At 42.7% G+C, this 21986-nt stretch overlaps 1 protein-coding gene across 2 annotated transcripts in view; it reads right to left on the bottom strand.

Annotated features, from left to right (window-relative positions):
• Window positions 1–21986, bottom strand: part of pgap1 (post-GPI attachment to proteins inositol deacylase 1) — a 55048-nt gene that overhangs the window by 8708 nt on the left and 24354 nt on the right. Inside the window, exons 1-11 of one of the 2 annotated variants that reach the window (XM_014172968.2) lie at window positions 16069–16322; window positions 14910–15063; window positions 4519–4694; window positions 4082–4253; window positions 3821–3981; window positions 2915–2967; window positions 2751–2817; window positions 1499–1604; window positions 1298–1356; window positions 967–1050; window positions 670–719 (exon numbers count right to left, since the gene is read on the bottom strand). In XM_014172968.2, the coding sequence (XP_014028443.2) occupies window positions 670–719; window positions 967–1050; window positions 1298–1356; window positions 1499–1604; window positions 2751–2817; window positions 2915–2967; window positions 3821–3981; window positions 4082–4253; window positions 4519–4694; window positions 14910–15063; window positions 16069–16200 (1214 nt within the window). In that variant the 5' untranslated portion in view covers window positions 16201–16322. Of the gene's footprint in view, window positions 1–669; window positions 720–966; window positions 1051–1297; window positions 1357–1498; window positions 1605–2750; window positions 2818–2914; window positions 2968–3820; window positions 3982–4081; window positions 4254–4518; window positions 4695–14909; window positions 15064–16068; window positions 16323–21986 lie in introns of those variants that run through there. The other variant, XM_014172969.2, reaches the window with a different exon arrangement.

Raw genomic sequence — 21986 nt, 5'->3', positions numbered from 1 at the left:
ATGCTGTATCTTAAATTCTTGGCTTGCAATGTCTCGCAACTTCAGTAAAGCAGGGCCTATCATCAATGAATAGGCTAGGATATTCTACACGCAACAGGGTTCCAGAGTGGCGCAGTGTTCTAAGGCACTGCATCTCAGTGCTAGAGGTGTCACTACAGACCCTGGTTCGATTCCAGGCTGTATCACAGCCGGCCGTGATTGGGAGTCCCATAGGGCGGCGCACAATTGGCCCAGCGTTGTCCGGGTTAGGGTTTGGCCGGGTAGACTTTTTTCTTAATTGACTTGCCTAGTTAAATAAAGGTTAAATAAAAACAGACTGAATACACACTCATATCATTAACGAAGAGCAAGAGCAGGCAAGCCAGCGCGAGGGAAAGAGAAGGCGGCAGGCAGAAAGAATGTATTGGTAATCTGTACCTTGCAATGTCTTGTCACGCATGCCTTGCAAATTCACCAAAGTAGCCTAAAGTTCGCCTTTTGCTCTCAGGTTTTATTTAAATTACACAGCTTCCTCCAGGCCTTTATAGCCTACCGTCTAGTTGGGCTATAACACATAAGATAAAGTTTTGTGATAACTGCCCTGTGATTTTAATTTTGTGGGGTGCAGGGACCAACAAAAACATTTTTCTTTAACGTTAAGGATCCCAACTTATCCACACCCTTACTCACCACATGGATCCGTTCATCTGTGTACAACCGTAAACCCAGCTAGTCATTTCCTGTTGGAGAGAATACAAACATTGGCTCGGTAGTCTCACAAAATACAGTCTTCTGCTTGCAAGATTCACCTATTACTGTGTTCTCAACTTGCAGACTTACTCACTTCATTAGTCTTACATATCAAAAATCTCTTACAAATGGTGGCAGATTCATAACCAGTGGGAAGCACCAGTGTTATCATAAGAGCATATATTGTATACTGGTTTGAATCCCATTAAAGCAGCAGAGCTGCCATCTCAGTCTCACCAGGTTGTTGCTGCGACAGTAGAAGTGGCTGTAGGCTCTCCTGCGACTGGAGAGGGCAAACAGGAAATACTTAGCTTGTCCTTCCTGCAGAGAGCAAAGAAACAATAACTCCGAGCCATATTTTCAGAAGGCATGGATCTGTAAATTATGTACGCATCTATGATCAAGGCCCAGCTCCTTCTGGGTCTAGAAGCGCAATTTAGCCTACTAGAAGACTTAATTACACCTATCTAGTTATTTTAGGTCTGTGAAGACCAAAGTGATAGGAGCTATGTGAAGGGTCTATGGGCCAAAATGGACCTCAGCCCTGGTGGTAATGGTGCAGGCTTACTTTGGGAGCACTGTACGCCAGACGGAGTGTGTTCACCTCGCTCCACGTTTTAGGAGACCCTGGAGAATGTGATAAATAGGAGAGTGATCACACACCCAGTAATACATATGTTCTGTAAAGGACACATAGCCTAAAAAGTGACATGCAGTCACACCATTCGGCCCTACTACAAAACACACTATAGCACTGTAACCCACTGACCTGAGAGGGAAACGGGCGTCTCTAGCTGCTCACCCAGCACACGTACAGGGTGTCTGATAAAATGATGGTTCAGAATGGCCATTCTCCTCTCTGGATCGTCTGAAAACTGGTAAAAAAAAAAGACATCAATACACAGTACTTAGCAACTTCAAATGGACAGACAGACAGTGTTCCAATTTTCTTTCCTTCATGGCCACTTAAGAGTTGAAAAGACCGGGCAAGATTCTAGACTAATTATTTCTCCTATCAAACTCTTTTCAGATCAATTAGGGAAGTAAGCGACACACTAAGATTAATTGAGCCACAATCCTGGTGTACATCTAGTCTGCATAGGCTTTGACTTGGTCTCTTTCCTTCATCTGCTATAACCCCGTTTCCATCCAGTTATGTGAGTAAAGTCATACCGTATAAAAAAAAAGAAATAATAATAATAATAATAATAATAATAGGAAAAAAATAGGACGTTTTGGTAACTTTTTATAAATGCAGACATAATTTGTTCGTTTGACACGGTGTGAGAAATGATGGTGTGAGAAATGGTGGTGGAAACACCATGTGCAAATATAGATATAATAACCATCCTATCGAAGTAAACGTGGAGTCACGCAATGATATGGTGTGTGGTCCTCCCATTAAGACTCGGGAAACCATGCAGTTTATTAGACTAAAGATGAAATAAGTTATGATGAACTTCACAGGGTCATGAAAGTGCACAGAGATGAGTTTAATGCTCCTTTCCAATATATATCGAGGGTCTTATTTTGGTGACATGATGGTCGATGCTTGACTGCTGTTTGACAAATAAAAATGCACCCATAATAATCTCATCATGTAGACTAGCCTACCCGCACTGTATATGCAAGCTGTTGTTGTCTAGAGCGCACGTGCCAAGACAAAAGTAGGCACATTTGCTATTTAACAGTTTGTTACAAAACTATTGGTAGAGTTGAAAATGAAATGGAAATGCATTGAACTTTGGTTTTTATTCAGTTCATGAGAACTTAAAGGAAAAAATAATTTTTGTGCAATACTTAATTACGCACAGATTGTGTCTTTTTGGTCGAAAAAACACAAATATTTGAATGAATATCTGTCACCAATTGGATTGAAATCTAGCTCCTGATGCGAAATAACTGGATAGTTGGAAGCAAATTCCCAAATGACATCCAAAATGTTGCCTATCCTGTGTTTTTGAGATCAGTCAAGGAGGCCCAGCCTGGTTTCCAGTCTAGTGAGCCAGTGTGATACTCACCTGTCCCGTTTCAGGTTCAATGAGGTCAAAGAATGCCCGCACAGTGGCCAGAACCAGTTCTTTGCACCTGGAAAACAAACACGATAAGCAAATGACTTGCATATTTATGTAAGAGGGTCTGGAGATTACATCAAGCAAGCTCTAAATTGAATTCCTCTACTTACCAAACAATGGACAGGTGGTCCGTGGACACCCAGGTCCTAGGAACAGCAGTAACCTTCATAAAAGAAAAGTATATTAACACTATCAGTTTGAAATTGAATGCAAGGCTGAAGGACTTGGGGCGGTCTAAATTAATCTGGGCTATCTGAATGAAACGTACACTAAGCATAAAAAAAACTGACAGACCAGGTGAAAGTTATGATCCCTTATGTCACTTGTTAAATCCATTTCAAATCCCTGTAGCTGAAGGGGAGGAGACAGGTTAAAGAATGATTTTTAAGCCTAGATTGTGTATGGTGCCACTCAGAGGGTGAGTGGGAAAGACAAAAGATTTAAGTGCCTTTGAATTGGGTATGGTAGTAGTTGCCAGGCGCATCGTCAAGAACTGCAACGCTGCTGGGTTTTTCCACGCTCAACAGTTTTCCGTGTGTATCAAGAATGGTCCAACACCCAAAGGACATCCAGCCAACGTGATACAGCTGTGGGAAGCATTGGAGTCAACATGGGCCAGCATCCCTGTGGAACGCTTTCGACACCTTGTAGAGTCCATGCCCCTATGAATTGATGCTGTTCTGAGGGCAAGGGGAGGGGTGAAACTTAATATTAGGAAGGTCTTCCTAATGTTTAGTATACTCAGTGTATATTGTTTTTGGCATGTGGCTAACTAATGGGGCGGCAGGTAGCCTAGTGGTTAGGGGCACTGAACTGCAGCTGACCCATTGCTTCCAGCCTCTTGGGGGTGTGTGTGTGTGTGTGTGTGTGTGTGTGTGTGTGTGTGTGTGTGTGTGTGTGTCTCGGGTTGGGAACATAAAAATACACATTTCTGTTCTCAGTAAGTTAATAGACAATAAAGTATATCTTATCGATATAAAGCTTTTGAGTGGACAATTTTGCCACCAGGGTATTACCACCAGAGACAGCTTGCTTGGGTCATCCTGGGGGCAGGGCAGGGCCGTGAGGCCGGAGCGCACCTGGTAGTCACGGTAACCACCCCCCACGGAGAGAACAGTCACATTGCGCAGGTCTTCTGCTCGACCCACCCAGCGCTGTCTCACAGCAGAGTAGAACTCTACACACACAGAGCAGAAACGAGAGAAGACAGTAATACAGACAGATTACAGTGCTGGGGGTTACTATACTTTGTAAGCCCTAGTGTGTGTGTTCCATACCCAGTAGGTGTGTGTCGAGGGACAGCACGGGGGCCTGGTGAGGGGAGGCCTGGGTGATGATGAGGCTGACAAGGCGAGGGCTGAAGCGGGGCAGGGTGAAAAGGGCTCGGGCCACCACTCCCCCCATGGAGTGACCCACCAACACCACACTATGAGGAGGGGCTTCATGGTCCTGCGGAGAAAGAGGTAGGTGTGGGGTTTGGTTTATCAGTCTAATGCCCAATCCCAAATTCATCCTTAGCCCCTAGGCACTTGTGTTTATCTGAGAGGATTGGATAGTATAAGCAATACGGCAAAAACTCCACCTGCCCTCTCAGACAAGTGCCTAGGGGTTGATTTGGGCTTGGGTGTAAGTCAGTTGTTAGCGATTTTTAGTTAGCATTTATATATCTGATGTTTTTGAGAGAGCTCATACAATATTTTCTTATATAATATACCTTGTAGAGGCGCAGGATGGCCTTGATGCTCTCGTGTAGGAAGTGGGTCTGCCGGCGCAGGCTGCCTCCATACAGGGCCACAAGCTCCTCGTTGAAGTCGATGGTGAACACGTTGAGGTGGACCCCTCCTTCCAGGGCCTCAGCCTTCCTCAGAGCCACCGAACCCAGGGAGCGAGCTGGTGAGAGGACATAAGAGGTCATAGACCGATTAGAAAGCTGTGAGAAGATTAACACTTAGGGATAAGATTTTTAAAAATGTAAAATAACCTGAAGTTGGGCAAGGGAGGAGACGTAGGTCAGGGCTATGCAGTAACAGCCCTCAAGCGATGTTCGACTGGATCAAATGAATAGCTTGACTATTGATAGGGGTGTGTAACTAGTGTCACTAAATGGTTATTGTAGAATGGACATAATTGCCATGTACACGAGATAGGCCCAACCCTAATCCTACAGAACACCATGTGCGTGTCATTTTCAAGGTGGCCAGCTAGCGATGACCTCAACCTTTAACCTTAAAAGGGGAAATTAACTGGCTTATCTTCATCATGTCCAAGGCGTTTGTAGGTCACATAATTGCCAAGAAGGATGGCAGGTCTGGGCTTCGCTCGCTGAATGATGTACACTCTGACGGCTTCCGATGTATTGATGATGATGGGGGGGGTCCTGCTTTGTGTAGTTTCATGAAAGCTCTATGTTATACTGATCGCACTATACAATTTTGTGAGTGTAGATATGGTTGTCCTTGATTGATAGAGCCATTGGACGTCTTTCAGCGATGCTCTGGCCCCGTCACTCCACTACGGCGGGCATTTTTGCGATTCCTCAACAACACAAATTCGACAATGGAGCACTTGATGTTCTATTAGCTACATGGTGACATTCAACCACACATTTCAACCGGAATATAGCGAAGAGGTTTTGAAACAGAGCTGGATTTAGATAGAAGCTCAGTTACAACCAATGCCCGCACCAAGAGGGCAGATGACAAATACGATGGCTAGCTAAGTACTTTTTCCTGCAAGTCAACTAGCTAACTTTAGTTTATCTACTGAAACTCATATTGTGTATTGCTGGCTAACATAGTACTGTGTTACAGTAGGGGGAAATAAAATTGTCTGTTTGCTAACTTAGGTAGCTAGCTAGGTAGGTAGCCATCTAGTCTAGCTAGATAGCTAAGTTAGCTAAACAACTACAGGTAGCCATATCTATGACTAAACATAGAAGAGGTTTAACAATCGGAGCTCTATTGTAAACAGCAAGCCAAAATGTAACAACCAGACACAAAGCTAAGTTTACCAGCAAACGTTACCACATGACTGGAGTTGGCTAGCTAGTTAGTCTGGCGACTGCTAACTTGTTAGCAAACGTGTAACATTAGCAGCTGTAAATAATTTTACTAGTTAGCTATGTAACATAATTGACAAAGGTTGACATTGGTTATGACCGTTGATGCGTTTCAATCTCACAAATTTATAGGCATGACGCAAGATTGGAATCCTAACAGATGTAAATAACAATTGGCTATCCAGCTAGCTAGCTAAGAGGAGAAACAATAATTACACTTTACTGTTGTAAATCTCAAACTGAATCTGGTTTTACTATAAATATATTTGCCTAAGCATGCCTGATAGTATCTAGCTACAGCCATGTCCGTCTGCCTACCTAGGCACATTTGTACAGTCTGGTCACTGTGCAAAGGTTGAGGGTTACGCCATATTTCTTTCTATTAGGCTAGATATTGTTCTAAATGTAATATCTGTGCCTGTGCACATGTTCAACCCTAATGTTGATGTTATGCTGGCACAGTTCAACTGTCGTTCAAACTGTACAATAGAGTATAATTCATTATATTTGTTTGTCTTATAGCCAAAACCATGTGGTGCCTGGGCTTCTTCCAGGAGTGAATTCCAGATAGAGAAATAATTCCTTTGCCTGTGTGTGTCATTGTAGCAGAACTGTTTCCCTCACGGTGGATTGGACATTATACTGTATTTCAAGCAGAAGATGACTCAAGAGAATGGCAGTTTGATAATGACCACTCCCACAGCTATAGAAGTATTCCTTGAACTTTACGACACTGATTACTGTTTTTTCTTACTGCATGTTTCTTTGTGAATGTCAATTTCATCATGACTACTTCTCCCATCATCTGCTGATCACCAGTTCTTTTAGCTATAGATTATTAAACCAGATAATGTGATTTAACCAAAAAATTTCAGTATCCATTACTGGAAGTTACAGGATGGGTACTGTTTAGTATAGCACAGAGGATTTTCAACCAACCTTAGTGATGCTGTCTTCGTTTAGACACCCAACTGTCTCAATCAACGAGAGAAGGCTTGAAATAGACAAGATGGTGGCTTAGCCTTTGTTGGATTACTTCATGGAGCAAAACAAATATTTATTTTAATGACGGAGCATTTTCTAAATTCAAAAAGGACCCCCTGCAACTAGACACAGACATTTTGAGACTCGTGGTCCCAGAATCGAGCACAAAGACGGTATCCCTAAGCTAAGGCTGGTCGAAAATTCTCTGTGCTACACCGAGCATTACCTATCCTGTAACTCCCAGTAATGGATACCAAAAATATTCGGTTAAATCACATTATCTGGTGTAACAATCTGTAGCTACACTTTTCTACACACTGAACTATACTACATTATTCATACTGTATTTGTGTATGTTACTTTTACCATATAACATTCTTGTTGAATACCCAGTTCTCTTTTTGAGTTAGCATTAAATAGTGTAGTTTACAGTGCATTCGGGAAAGTACTCAGACCCTTTGACGTTTTCTTCATTTTGTTACGTTACAGCCTTATTCTAACATTGATTCAATTGTTTTCTCCCCTGATCAATCTAAGCACATTATTCTTTTAAATGTTTCTTATTTATTTAACCTTTATTTAACTAGGCAAGTCAGTTAAGAACAAATTCTTATTTTCAATGGCGTCCTAAATGGGATAGAAGAAGTTTGGAACAACCAAGACTCTTCCTAGAGCTGGTTGCCTGGCCAAACTGAGCATTCGGGGGAGAAGGGCCTTGGTCATGGTGGTGACCAAGAACACAATGGTCACTCTGACAGAGATACAGAGTTCGTCTGTGGAGATGGGAGAACCTTCCAGAAGGACAACCATCTCTGCAGCACTCCACCAATCAGGCCTTTATGGCAGAGTGGCCAGACAGAAGCCACTTCTCAGTAAAAGGCACATGACAGCCCTTCTGGAGTTTGCCAAAAAGCACCTAAAGTACTCTCAGACCATAAGAAATAAGATTCTCTGGTCTGATGAAACTAAGATTGAACTCTTTGGCCTGAATGCCAAGCACCACGTCTGGATGAAACCTGGCACCATCCCTACAGCATGGTGGTGGCAGCATTGCTCTGGGGATGTTTTTCAGCGACAGGGACTGGGAGACTAGTCAGGATTGAGGCAAAGATGAACGGAGCAAAGTACAAAGAGATCCTTGATGAAAACCTGCTCCAGAGCGCTCAGGACTTCAAACTGGGGCGAAAGTTCGACCCTGAGCACACCCGATCGAACTTCTCAGGAGTGACCTGAAAATAGCTGTGCAGTGACGTTCCCCATCCAGAGCTTGAGAGGATCTGCAGAGAAGAATAGGAGAAACTCCCCAAATACAGGTGTGCCAAGCTTGTAGATTCATACCCGAGAAGACTCAAGGCTGTAATCGCTGCCAAAAGGTGCTTCAACAAAGTACTGAGTAAAGGGACTGAATACTTATGTAAATTTAATATTTGAGTTTATTTTTAATAGATTAGCAAAAATGTTTCAAAACCTGCTATTGCTTTGTAATTATGGAGTATTGTGTATAGATTGATGAGGAAAAAAATCTATTTAATACATTTTAGAATAAGGCTCTAACCTAACAAAATTTAGAAAAAGTGAAGGGGTCTCACCACTTTCCGAAGGCACTGGAACTCATTTTCGCACTTGTTTGTTATTAGCACAGTCAGACAGAACACCACACAGGCATGATGAAAAACAAATGTTTTCAAAAAAAATCTTGCCTAGAGAAGTTCTGAGATCACTGTATGTTGGTCGTTAGAAGTAATTCAAGTTATTCAAGGTTGTGGGCACTCCCCCATCTACCTAGCAGGGCGGTATCTGCATTCACTATGAATGGGGGTGGCAGGTAGCCTAGTGGTTAGAGCGTTGGAGCCAGTAACCGAAAGGTTGCTGGATTGAAGCCCGGAGCTGACAAGGTAAAAATCTGTCGTTCTGCCCCTGAAAAAGGCAGTTAACCCACTGTTCCCCGGTAGGCCGTCATTGTAAATAAGAATTTGTTCCCAACTGACTTGCCTAGTTAAATAAAGGTAACATTTAAAAAAAAATGTTGTTTAGCAGCTGAATACAGCAAAAAACAAAACTTTCTACTAGTGAAATGAAAATGTGCTCGTTCTAGCTTGTGGTTTCGATAATCTTGATGTTTATGATAAAAAACGTAATGTTGTTAATATAGTAATGACTATGTGCCATGGCAGAGCCAGGATGAAATTTCCTTTTAATTTCAATTTTTTTGCTTATGGGACCATCATCCCTGACATTCATCCGCCACATCTCTGAACAGTGGCTGTCCCCCCATGTGAGGATTAGGGTTGACCAAGCTCATGGATATCAACACAAGATGACCTCTGAACAGACTAGATTTACTATTGGAGTTAAGTAATCTGATTAGCAAAAGAGGGCAGTGTGTAGATTATGGATTTAAGCATCCCTTCAATTGACCTGTGAACCTGGACCTCATTTCACCTCCCTATGAACAATAGCACTCATTTTAACAGTTTAAGTCAACTCTGATTAAAGGGATAATTTGTGGATACCATTTTTAAATCTCTGTGTACAGTTTAAAAGAAGTTGCTAACTAGAGTTAGTGCAATTGCTAACTATCATTAGAGCAATGACTGGCAGTCTATGGTAACAGCTAGCTGTTAACATACTATTACCAGTCATTGCGCTAATGCTAGTTAGCATTGGCTTGCATAATTACCTCCAACTTCTTTCATACTGAATGCATGCATAAAGAGTATCCATGAGTTAATCTGACTCTGTGGAAGTAGATAAAGGGCTTCATTGCCAAAATCTCAAAGTATCACTTTAAGTGTGTTTAATGTAAAACTAGGTATTAGGCTTGACAGGCTTTAAAGTAGCCTAAACATAGCCTACTTAGTGCTGATGTTGTTGAATGTAAAACAGCTAAAGATCACCATCATCTTGGATCACCATCCAAGATGGCCCCTTGTAAATAGCTGGTCTTTTTTCGTATATATCTTAATCTCACTTCTATCTACAAACTAAATATACTTTCCAGCAACCCGCCTCACCCAATGTGTAACGGATCTTCTATTTTTATTCCTTATAACTGGAACTTCCATCAGGAACTAGCTAGCTAACTAGCTACTAGTCTTCGTAAGACACGGCTAGCTGTCCACGCCTTTTTTCCCCCGGAATCAGCCAGCCTTAGCTCGGACAATCACCTGCCAGTCTGCACAGCGCGATATCAACCCAGAACATATCGGACTGCTTCTCTCTACCATATCACCGGATTCCTGCAACCCACCTCACCCAATGTGGTACAGATCTGTTATTTTTAATCCTTATAACTGGAACTTCCATCAGGAGCTAGCCAGCTAACTAGCTACTAGTCTTTGTTAGCCACGGCTAGCAGTCCTCGCCTTTTTTCCCCCGGAATCAGCCTGCTTTAGCTCGGACAATCACCTGCCAGTCTGCACAGCGCGATATCAACTCCGAGCATATCGAACTGCTTTTCTCTACCATATCACCGGATTACTGCCGCTCTGGATCATTACTCCTAGCTAGCTGCAAACAACTGGCTACTGCTAGCTAACGCCTCTGCCCCGAAGCAAGGACCAGCTAGCCTCGAGCTAGGCCCATATACCAACTAATTCTAGGGCTACAATTACCTCCTTTGCCAATTGGCCTGGACCCTTTATTGTCGACACGGAGCCTCACTAATCCAACACGACTGGACTGCCGACGTGATCGCACGATGTGGTCTCAACTAGAGGTCGACCGATTAGTCAGGGCCGATTTCAAGTTTTCATAACAATCGGTAATCGGCATTTTTGGACACCGATTTTGGCCGATTACATTGCACCACGAGGAGACTGCGTGGCAGGCTGACTACCTGTTATGCGAGTGCAGCAAGGAGCCAAGGTAAGGTGCTAGCTAGCATTAAACTTATCTTATAAAAAACAATCAATCTTAACATAATCACTAGTTAACTACACATGGTTGATGATATTACTAGTTTATCTAGCTTGTCCTGCGTTGCATATAATCGATGCGGTGCCTGTTAATTTATCATTGAATCACAGCCTACTTCGCCAAACGGGTGATTTAACAAGCACATTAGCGAAAAAAAGCACTGTCGTTGCACCAATGTGTACCTAACCATAAACATCAATGCCTTTCTTAAAATCAATACACAAGTATATATACTTTTAAACCTGCATATTTAGTTAGTATTGCCTGCTAACATGAATTTCTTTTAACTAGGGAAATTGTGTCACTTCTCTTGCGTTCTGTGCAATCAGAGTCGGGGTATATGCAGCAGTTTGGGCCGCCTGGCTCGTTGCGAATTGCGTGAAGACCATTTATTCCTAACAAAGACCGTAATTAATTTGCCAGAATTGTACATAATTATGACATAACATTGATGGCTGTGCAATGTAAGAGCAACATTTAGACTTAAGGATGCCACCCGTTAGATAAAATACGGAACGGTTCCGTATTTCACTGAAAGAATACACGTTTTGTTTTCAAAATGATAGTTTCCGGATTTGACCATATTAATGACCTAAGGCTCGTATTTCTGTGCGTTATTATATTATAATTAAGTCTATAATTTGACAGAACAGTCTGACTGAGCGGTGGTAGGCAGCAGCAGGCTCGTAAGCATTCATTCAAACAGCACCTTCCTGCATTTGCCAACCGCTCTTCGCTGTGCTTCAAGCATTGCGCTGTTTATGACTTCAAGCCTATCAATGCCCGAGATTAGGCTGGCAATACATAGTGCCTATAAGAACATCCAATAGTCAAAGGTATATGAAATACAAATGGTATAGAGAGAAATAGTCCTATAATAACTACAACCTAAAACTTCTTACCTGGGAATATTGAAGACTCATGTTAAAAAGGAAACGCCAGCTTCATATGTTCTGAACAAGGAACTTAAACGGTAGCTTTTTTACATGGCACATATTGCACTTTTACTTTCTTCTCCAACACTTTGTTTTTGCATTATTTAAACCAAATTGAACATGTTTCATTATTTATTTGAGACTAAATCGATTTTATTGATGTATTATATTATGTTAAAATAAGTGTTCATTCAGTATTGTTGTAATTGTCTATATATATATAAATTAAAAAAATTAAAAAATACAAAAATCGCTATTCTGCTATTCTGTTAAAACCATCTATTAGCCCCGGCCCGTTAGCTTTTTCTGAATGCTGTGTCCCCTGCTGGCCGAGTGTAGTAGTGAACACCGTACAGCACCCCGTCTCACCTATTGCTCCTTTTTTGACCCGAAGATCACTCGGCTACACAGCTGATGCCCCCTGGAATGTTCCAATAACACGGTAGCCCATTTTGTTTACCTTAGCTCTCCTGATCAACACCTGTGATTGCTTTATGCCTCTCTCTAATGTCGATATGCCTCGTCTACTGCTGTCTTGGCTAGTTTTTATTGCTTTATTTCACTGTAGAGCCCTCAGTCCCGTTCAAATTGTCTTAGATTGCTCTTTCGTCCCACCCCACACACGAGGAGACCTCACCTACATTAATTGATGCCTCCAGAGACGAAACCTCTCATCATCATCACGCAACACATAGGTTTACCTCCACTGTGCTCACATCCTACCATACCCTTGTCTGTACATTATGCCTTGAATCTATTCTACGACACCCAGAAATCTGCTCCTTTTATTCTCTGTCCCCAACGTACTAGACGACCACTTCTTATAGCCTTTAGCCATACCCTTGTCCTACTCTTCCTCTGGTGATGTAGAGGTTAACCCAGGCCCTGTAGCCCCCAGTTCCACTCCTACTCCCCAGGTGCTATCATTTGTTGACTTCTCCCTAAGTTTGTTTTATTCACTGCTTTAGCACACTCCGCCAACCCTGATGTCCTAGCCATGTCTGAATCCTGGCTTTGGAAGGCCAAAAAAAATCTGAAATTTCCATCCCCAACTATAACATTTTCTGCCAAGATAGAACTGCCAAAGGGGGTGGAGTTGCAATCTACAGCCATCAGAGTTCTCTCATGCTATCCAGGTCTGTGCCCAAACAGTTCGAGCTTCTACTTTTAAAAATCCACTTTTCCAGAAATAAGTCTCTCACTGTTGCAGCTTGTTTCAGCCCCCCAGCTGTGCCCTGGACATCACATGTGAATTAATTGCCCCCCATTTATCTTCAGAGTTTGTACTGTTAGGTGACCTAAACTGGGATTTGCTTAACACCCCGGCCGTCCTACAATCTAAGCTAGATACCCTCAATCTCCCCCAAATTATCATGGAACCTACCAGGTACAACCCCAAATCCGTAAACTCGGGCACCCTCATAGATATCATCCTGACCAACCTGCCCTCTACACCTCTGCTGTCTTCAACCAGGATCTCAGCGATCAAATCAAAGTTTATTTGACACGTGCGTCGAATACAACAGGTGTAGACCTCACAGTGAAATGCTTAGTAACAGGCTCTAACCAATAGTGCAAAAAAGGTATTAGATGAACAGTAGGTAGGTAAAGAAATAAAACAACAGTAAAAAGACAGGCTATATACAGTAGCGACGCTACATATGGACACCGGTTAGTCAGACTGATTGAGGTAGTATGTACATGTAGATATGGTTAAAGTGACTATGCATATATGATGAACAGAGAGTAGCAGTAGCATAAAAAAGGGGTTGGCGGGTGGTGGGACACAATGCAGATAGCCCGGTTAGCCAATGTGCGGGAGCACTCTTTGCGTGCTCACTGCCTCATTGCCTGCTTCTGTAATGGGTCTGCGGTCAAACGACCTCCCCTCATCACAGTCAAACGCCCTCTAAAACACTTCATCGAGCAGGCCTTTCTAATCGACCTGGCCCGGGTATCCTGGAAAGATATTGACCTCATTCCGTCAGTAGAGGATGCCTGGTTATTCTTTAAAAAAGTGCTTTCCTCACCATCTTAAATAAGCATGCCCCATTCAAAAAATGTAGAACCAGGAACAGATATAGCCCTTGATTCACTCCAGACCTGACTGCCCTTGGCCAGCACAAAAACATCCCGTGGCGTTCTGCATTGGCATCGAATAGCCCCCGCGATATGCAACTTTTCAGGGAAGTTAGGAACCAACAGGCAGTTAGAAAAGCAAAGGCTAGCTTTTTCAAACAGAAATTTGCATCCTGTAGCACAAACTCCAAAAAGTTCTGGGACAGTAAAGTCCATGGAGAATAAGAGCACCTCCTCCCAGCTGCCCACTGCACTGAGGCTAGGAAACACTGTCACCACCGATAAATCTACGATAATCGAGAATTTCAATAAGCATTTTTCTACAGCTTGTGTGTATGTGTGTGTACGTGGGGGTGGGCGTATGCACGCAAGATTGAGAGTGAGAGAAAGAGAGCGTGGGTGTTCTACTCCCACCAGCAGCCACTAGCAACACCAAACCAGAAGAGGATAGATCTGCATTAGAGTGGGCATAGAAGAGGGATCATCAACTAAATTCAGCCAGAAGGTCAGGGGGAAGAGAACATAATTACAAATAATTTGTAAACTGCAAATTGACCGCAAGAAACCCACACGGATATAATATTTAACTAAAACAGAATAATTTCAAACCTTGTATAAGATCACACACATACTGTATAACTCTTATGCGTGGGAATACTTTGGAACAGATTTCCAGAATTAAAATCCCTTGGAGCTGATTTGCTGGTGTTTTTACACACACACACACACACACACACACACACACACACACACACCTTTGGAAACAAGCATTTTAATGAATACTTTCAAGTGATATCCTCTGAGTCCACATAGTGCATTTTGTTGGCCAAAATATATTCTATATATATATTTTTGTGTATTTCTTTTGCTTAGAAAACTTGGGGGACCAAATAAAATCACCGCCAGTTTGGAAACCCTTCAATAAGATCTTGCTCAAATACAAGACTTTCACCAGCCTATGTACAATATGTAACCGAAGCAGATATTGTTCATTAGAAATTCTTAGCTTCCATTGTTAGAGCAATGGAGAGAGCAAGCTTGTGATATTCCCTAATCTGAGCTGAGTGGGTATGTTCGATTTGAGTAAGTTTGAGAAGTGGATGAGTTTGGTTAATGGTGGTAGAGGCTCACCTTGTTTGTAGCTGCCTGCGTTTCCAGGTAGGAAAAGAACAGGGGCCCCGGTTAGTTTTAGTCCGCGAGTGTCCTGAGCGTACTGGCCCTCTCCGTACAGGTAAAGCCCATACGCTGGGTACTGGCGGGCCATGCGTCGGGGTAGGGCAATACGCTGTAAACACACAAACATAGTGAGGACACACACATCCCTGATAGAGCTCATACTCTCCGGGCCTAAAGTACAACACACTAAGGATACACACACACCTCCCTAGAGGTAGAGCCATATGTTGGGAACAGCTGAACCACACTTTTAGGCAGATTAACACATCACAAAGAAGAAAAAAAAAAACAGTATCGTGAGAAAGCATCATCATGTGTGTGTGCACGCTGAAGGACAGGAGAGGTGTGAGACCACGTGACCGATACTGACTCTTGATTGAGCAAATCTGATCAGAGAACAATTTTGGATAATAAATATAATAGCTACTTCTAATACATTGGTCTAATTCTTCATATTTTATCAGCACCATGGTGAGTGCAGACAGACCACACAGGGCCATATGGTTGTGCCAGGCACTCAATGGGTGGAATAATCACCTTATAGTACTTATCATGGATCAACTGCAGCTTCCAACACAAGGTGTGATCTCCTGAGCCCTGATGTAACATACAATGATGACACCACACACTCACTCAGCATCCCCAACATACAGTAACTGCCTACCATGCCACCTCTCTATTGTAGCTAGTACTAGAAATAATATAGAATTCCATGGTAAATATAAAACGGAAGCTAGGTGTGCATGACACACTCCGTCGACATCATCACCAAGGAAATAGTCCTGAAAATCATGCATGAGGTGCGATGTTGAAATTGGAAGCCTAATGCAGGTGCTTAACAACAACAGGTAGCTCGAGCTTCAGCATTATATATCGGCCATGGGCTAATTTATAGCTAGCCATATTTTGGCTATCAAAAATAATCACAGCTGGACATTGACAGCTGGAGAGAAAAAAATGCTTGCTAGTCCTGAAAAGGATGGACACTAAAATAATGTTACGCATTTGGCAGCAACGTTCCGAGTGTTGTTGATAGTGCCGAGTGATTACGCCGAACCGAAACCCGAATCGCGCACGGTGCCATTTGTTTGAGGTCAATAAGCAAACTACTCACCCGGTACTCGGGGTACTCGAACATATAGGTCATTGTGCACCTATTCTCTTCAAATCCCGAAAACATTTCTCGCAGGCCCATCGCCAGAAGACCCAGTGCACACCCGTAAAAGGCCACAGTGGCGACTCTCATGTCTACTGTCGTTCGGATTTTGTCTATTTACAGGTATACTGTTCCCATTTTTCCTTCTGCAAACCCTCTCTCTGTTAAAACTGATCTTCTTCTTCTTCTGTGGATTCTATATGGCGGTTGGCAACCAACTTTAAGGTGCATTATCGCCTCCAAATGGACTGGAGTGTGGACCGAAGGTCTAAATCCTACCCAATAATCTCGTCTCCCTAAGGAAACGAAATACATAATGAAATACTACATCCCCTGAAGATTTCCACAGCAGTTCACTTAATCCTGGCTCTTCAACCTCATTACTCCTCAAATCTAATAACAATAGCTCCCTTTCTCTCACATATTTCTGGCACTGAAATAGAACATGTTCCACTCAGTGGCAGTTCTAGACCATTTGAACTGGGGGGGCCAAGCTGGGGCCAGTTGTACTGTTAGAGGGGCCAGTTACATTAGACGTTATTGTTGTCATATTATTTTCTTCACTGCATTGCAGGCATTAACAGGCAAAAGACCATGTTCATAATCATCATCGCTGCCACTGTCTAATAACGGATGTAAAAAAAGAATGATAGCAAAATGAGTTATGGAAAAATTATTTATAATCATCCACATTTAGGGGGGCCACAAGGGGGTCCAAAATTCTTGTCACAGGGGCACTGCCCCCCCTCCCCAGAACTGCTAGTGGTTCCACTGTCTTCATCTCCTCCTGACAATGATTGCACCTCCCAATTGGATGTTCCCCCACCACTTTCAATGCACTATTTAGCCTTGTGTCCCAGTCTCAACCTTGTGACTTCACTTTCCTCCCTTTTCTCTCGGGCCTGAGGACCTCCCTGCCCCCACCTTTTCCTGGATCTTATGCAGGTGTCTTCCCTTACTCTCCCTGTTCCACAACACTTGCCACTTATTTTTAACCACTGTTCTTATTAATTCCTTGGCTTCTGCTTTACTGATTGACAATTCCATCTCAACATTAGGATGTTTAGGAGCCTGCTTGGCAATAATATCCACTTCCTCATTCCCCTCTACTCCCATATGAGTTGGTACCCAGAGGAACATCAGAAATACCCAATTTTTTCACCCTATACAAACACTGCAAAACCTCATACAATACATCCTGTCTGCTCTGAGACACACATGAATTTAAGCTCATCAATGCTGCACAAGAGTCAGATCAGATGACTACCCTGTCTGGCCTCACCTCATCCACACACTCTGCAGCCAATAGTATGACCAACAACTCCATTGTGTAAACAGATAAATGATCCGTTGCTCTTTTCGTCACTGCCATCTTAAACTCAGGAACACTAAAAGCTGCTGCTGTCCTCCCTGTTTTAGGGTCCTTAGGTCCATCTGTGAATATATTCTAGAAAGCAAACTGAATCTACTCCTTCCTCAACATCTCTTACCCTCTCAAGCAACCCTAGATCTAACACTGGTTGAGGGAGACACCAAGGTGGGATAGCAGGAAGACCCACAGAGGGGCTAAACTCCCTCCCAAACAGCCCCATCTCTCTCGCCATGCAATTGCCTATCCACCAAAAGCTTGTATTCAGATTTTGTTCATGTTTCCAGCACTCTAGGAGCACCTTTTTTTGTAGGATGTGTAAACTTAAGTCCTTGTAGATTTACCCAATAGGTCATGGCTAGCTGTTGTCTTCTTAACTTTAACAGCATCTCTCCCAACTTTACCTGCATCGCTGCTACCGGGGAGGTCCTGATTTATCCCGCTTGATAAGTAGGCCTTCCCACATCATATCATAAGCCTTCTCTACATCAAAGAAAACGGCTACCACCACCTCCTTATTTGCCTGTGCCTTCCGTATGACTTGACTCAAGGCACAGTACAGGATCCATCGTTCCCCTGCCTTTCCTGAATCCACTTTGATCTGGTGACATTAGTCCTCTACTCTCCAGAATGTAAGTCGGCCTTTCCATAATCATCCTTTCCATAAGTTTACATACATGAGATGTAGTGATGCACCGATATGACAATTTTGGCCAATACCGATATCCGATATTTTCCTTTCCAAAAATACGATACCGATAACTGATATTAAAAAATGTGTGGCCTTTTAAGCATTCTAGTACAGTTAAATAGTTAACACACACAAATGGACGCAGCGGTCTAAGGCACTGGATCTCAGTGCAAGGGGCGTCAAAACAGTCCCTGGTTTGAATCCAGGCTGTATCACATCTGGCCATGATTGGGAGTCCCATAGGGCGGTGCACAATTGGCCCAGCGTCGTCCGGGCCGTCATTGTAAATAAGAATTTGTTCTTAACTGACTTGCCTAGTTAAATAAAGGTTACACACACACACACACACACCACACTGACCAAAAAGTTATTTTGTTGGCATTTACGTATGTCCCCATTACCAGTAAAACATAATCAAAACCTATTTCTTTTACTTACTTGCTGTGCAGTTTCATTGTTCATTTGTTCAGTTGTTTCATTATTACACATTGATCACACTATCATTCGTATTTAATATGTCACAACTATTCATCGATACGTATGCTATGATACTGGTAAAGTTGTCTCACGCACCTACAGAGCTTGTCATAAAAAAAAGCTACCTAGCTCATGGATGCAAACAATGTAGTTCTTCCCCAGAAACATAGCAAAACGACATCTGGTGTCATCATGGAAAATAACCGTAATTTATAAAACAGTTCTTATTTAATGGTGGTCGGACCTATCGATGTGAAGCTAGCCACAATAAGGATTAGCCACAATAGTGGACTTTGTGGTTAGCCTTCAAAATAAAAGTATTGCATAATTCTACTATTTGTATTCATTTGCATCACTGTCAATGACATAACTTTATTTTGAAGGCAAACCGCAAATTCCACTATTGTGCCTAATCCTTATTGTGGCTACCTTCACAACACATAACCCGGTCCGGTCAGGCCTCACTAGCCAGATTAAACTAGCAGGCTGCTTATAACGTTAGCTTTGGGCAACAGGGTTAAATAGCTGGCTAGCTATTTCTTTTCTAGACTGAAGTTCAATTTCAATAGGCGAACAACAAGTGGCAACCTAGATAATACTTACAAGTATTCCTAAATCGTTGCTAAGAATAATGAAAATGACTGCAGTTTCTACTGGTTATTGTTTTCAGGCTGGTTGTAATGGCACTAGCTAGCTACCAAGCTAAAGCTAGCTACCCGAAAAAGTTGCAGTCGAACAAATGATGCATTATTACCAATGTGATATTGTAAACACATCGTTCGTGGCCGGTGTTTGCTTGTTTGCAGACTTTTTTGTACAGCTGACACTCAAAGACCCAAACGGTGTTCCATTGTATGTATGTCGTGAAGCTAATAGCAGTGACGCCATTACTGTGTAACTCCGGTAGGGCAACATCTGAAAAATAGCGCACTTGGTAGGACGAAAGACAACATCATCCACAACAGAGAACGGTTGATTGTCAAGGGCAATGAATCCATTATCTTGGATTTAATGGATTTTGCCTTTGAGTTGTCTCACTGAAATGTCCTTACTCTTTCAAATGACTGCTCGACTTGTTTACTGCTCGATCTACACAGCAGACATTGTGGGCTAGGTTAGGAATGCTGATTTGCACGTGTAGTGCAACATTTTACGTGGCGTCATTACGTCATGTAGCCTAGGGCGGCAGGTAGCCTAGTGGTTAGAGCATCAGATCAGTAACCGAAAGGTTGATAGATTGAATCCCCGAGCTGACAAGGTAAAAATCTGTCGTTCTGCCACTGAACAAGGCAGTTAACTCACTGTTTCTAGGCCGTCATTGTAAATAAGAATTTGTTCTTAACTGATTTGCCTAGTTAAATAAAAAATCTATTTTTAAAATGTACCTACGTTATATAGGTATGCACCGATACCGATGTTGGCATTTTTAGCTAATATCGGCCGATTCCAATCTGTTCACCGATATATCGTGCATCCCTAATGAGATGTCAATGCTATCGGCCTATAGTTTGAAGGACTAGTAGAGTCTTTCCCAGGTTTCCTTGTTGGCACCACTACCGCCAGCTTCCAACTTCCAGGCAGTTTTCCTTCCTGCCACACCTTATTGTAAAAGCCCAATACTTTCCCCATTGCAGTGTCACTGAGATGAGCCATCATGATGTAACACATTTCATCCTTCGCAGGAGATGTTACCCCAGCTTTAGCTAATGCTCTCTTCATCTCAGCCAACATAAAAGGATCATTCAATGTATCCCCCACCATCTCTCTCTGATCCAGGACCCCCGGATGTTCTCCTCTGACCCTCTCTCTCCCATGCTGCCCCTCTTCTGTCAGATTATTTGAGCTGTGCACCATCCCAAATGCCTGGGCTAACATCTCTGCCTTCTCCATATCTCTCACTGCAACAATCTCCCCACTTTTCAGCACAGGGATATCCCAATCTTTTCTAATCCCACTCATCCTCTTAATCATCCCCCATACCTCTCCCACAGGTGTGGTCCTGCCTATGTTTCCACAAAACCGGTGCCAATACTCCCTCTTAGCTGTCCAAATGATCCTCCTTACTACTGCTTGTGCTTGTTTTTACTGAATCAGGTGCTGGTAATTATGGGACCTTTTCAACATTCTGAAAGCATTGTTCCTACTTTTCACTGCTTCTCTACACTCTTCACTCCACCAGGGGACTGCATTACTCTTTCTCCCCCGTGTACCCATAGGAATCGCCTGCCTTGCAGACCCTACTATTGCTCCTCTTATTCCCTCATTGACTGTTTCTATATCTGAATTAAGATCTACCTGGGACAGCTTCTGTTCACTCAACTCCTGAAACTGACCCCGCTCCACTTTCCCAAATATTCATCTCCTCAATCCATTTCCTTCTGATTCTTCCTCCCTCAATCCTACAGTACACATGATAGTATAGTGATCACTACCCATTATAGATTCCTCCAAAACCTCCCAACTACATCTGCCTACCATTGTACTTGAAATCAAAGTAAGATCCAGAGCAGATTAATTTCTAGTTACTGGACCATCCTGGTTCCCCGGTCATCATTAAGACTAACAAGCCCTTTCTCATTCAGTAGTTCCTCCAACCCTTTCCGTTTACATCAGTCCGTAACCCTCTCCAGAGCGTACTATGAACATTAAAATCCCCACACCACATTACCCATCTCCTATCTTGACCTTCTACATTCCCAAGGGCCAGCAACTCCAGTCTCTTACACGGGTTGTAAAAGTTCACTATTACCATATTCCCCCCTATCAACCACACCTCTGCCACTACATATTCCTGTTCCACTCCCTCTCCCACACACCTATATGCGATCCCTCGCTTTATAAAGGTAGCACACCCTCCTCCTCCCATTGCCACCCTATCTCTACGGACTGCAACATAACCTTGTAATACAAAATCTAGAGTAGGTTTTAGCCATGTCTCCTGCAGACATATAACATCAGGTTTGGCTCAATAATCTGTTTGAACTCTTGCACATTAGCCATCAAACTTCTGGCATTCTCCATTGTAGGATTAACACCATAATGAAAATACAACCAATACATGATTCCTGGCTGGACTGATTCTCAATCTTATTGAGGTCATCCTGTACATGTTTCCATGTCAGTACTGTGATCCCAAGATACCTCACTGCCTGCTCCACTAGATCTTTGTCTTCTTAGTCTTTGATTGTAATTTTTCTGTGCAATGATTGCTGCTGTCACAAATGTAACAACCTTCCTCATGTCTCCTACCATTCTTGTGTTCTCTTAAACCTGATCAGGAGGCATAACATTACCTATAGTACTACCACCTTCAATCTGCGGGAACATCACTGATTAAAA

This window comes from Salmo salar, chromosome ssa25, assembly GCF_905237065.1.
Source record: "Salmo salar chromosome ssa25, Ssal_v3.1, whole genome shotgun sequence".
NCBI lineage: Eukaryota > Metazoa > Chordata > Actinopteri > Salmoniformes > Salmonidae > Salmo > Salmo salar.
This window is presented reverse-complemented; position numbering and strand designations above follow the sequence as displayed.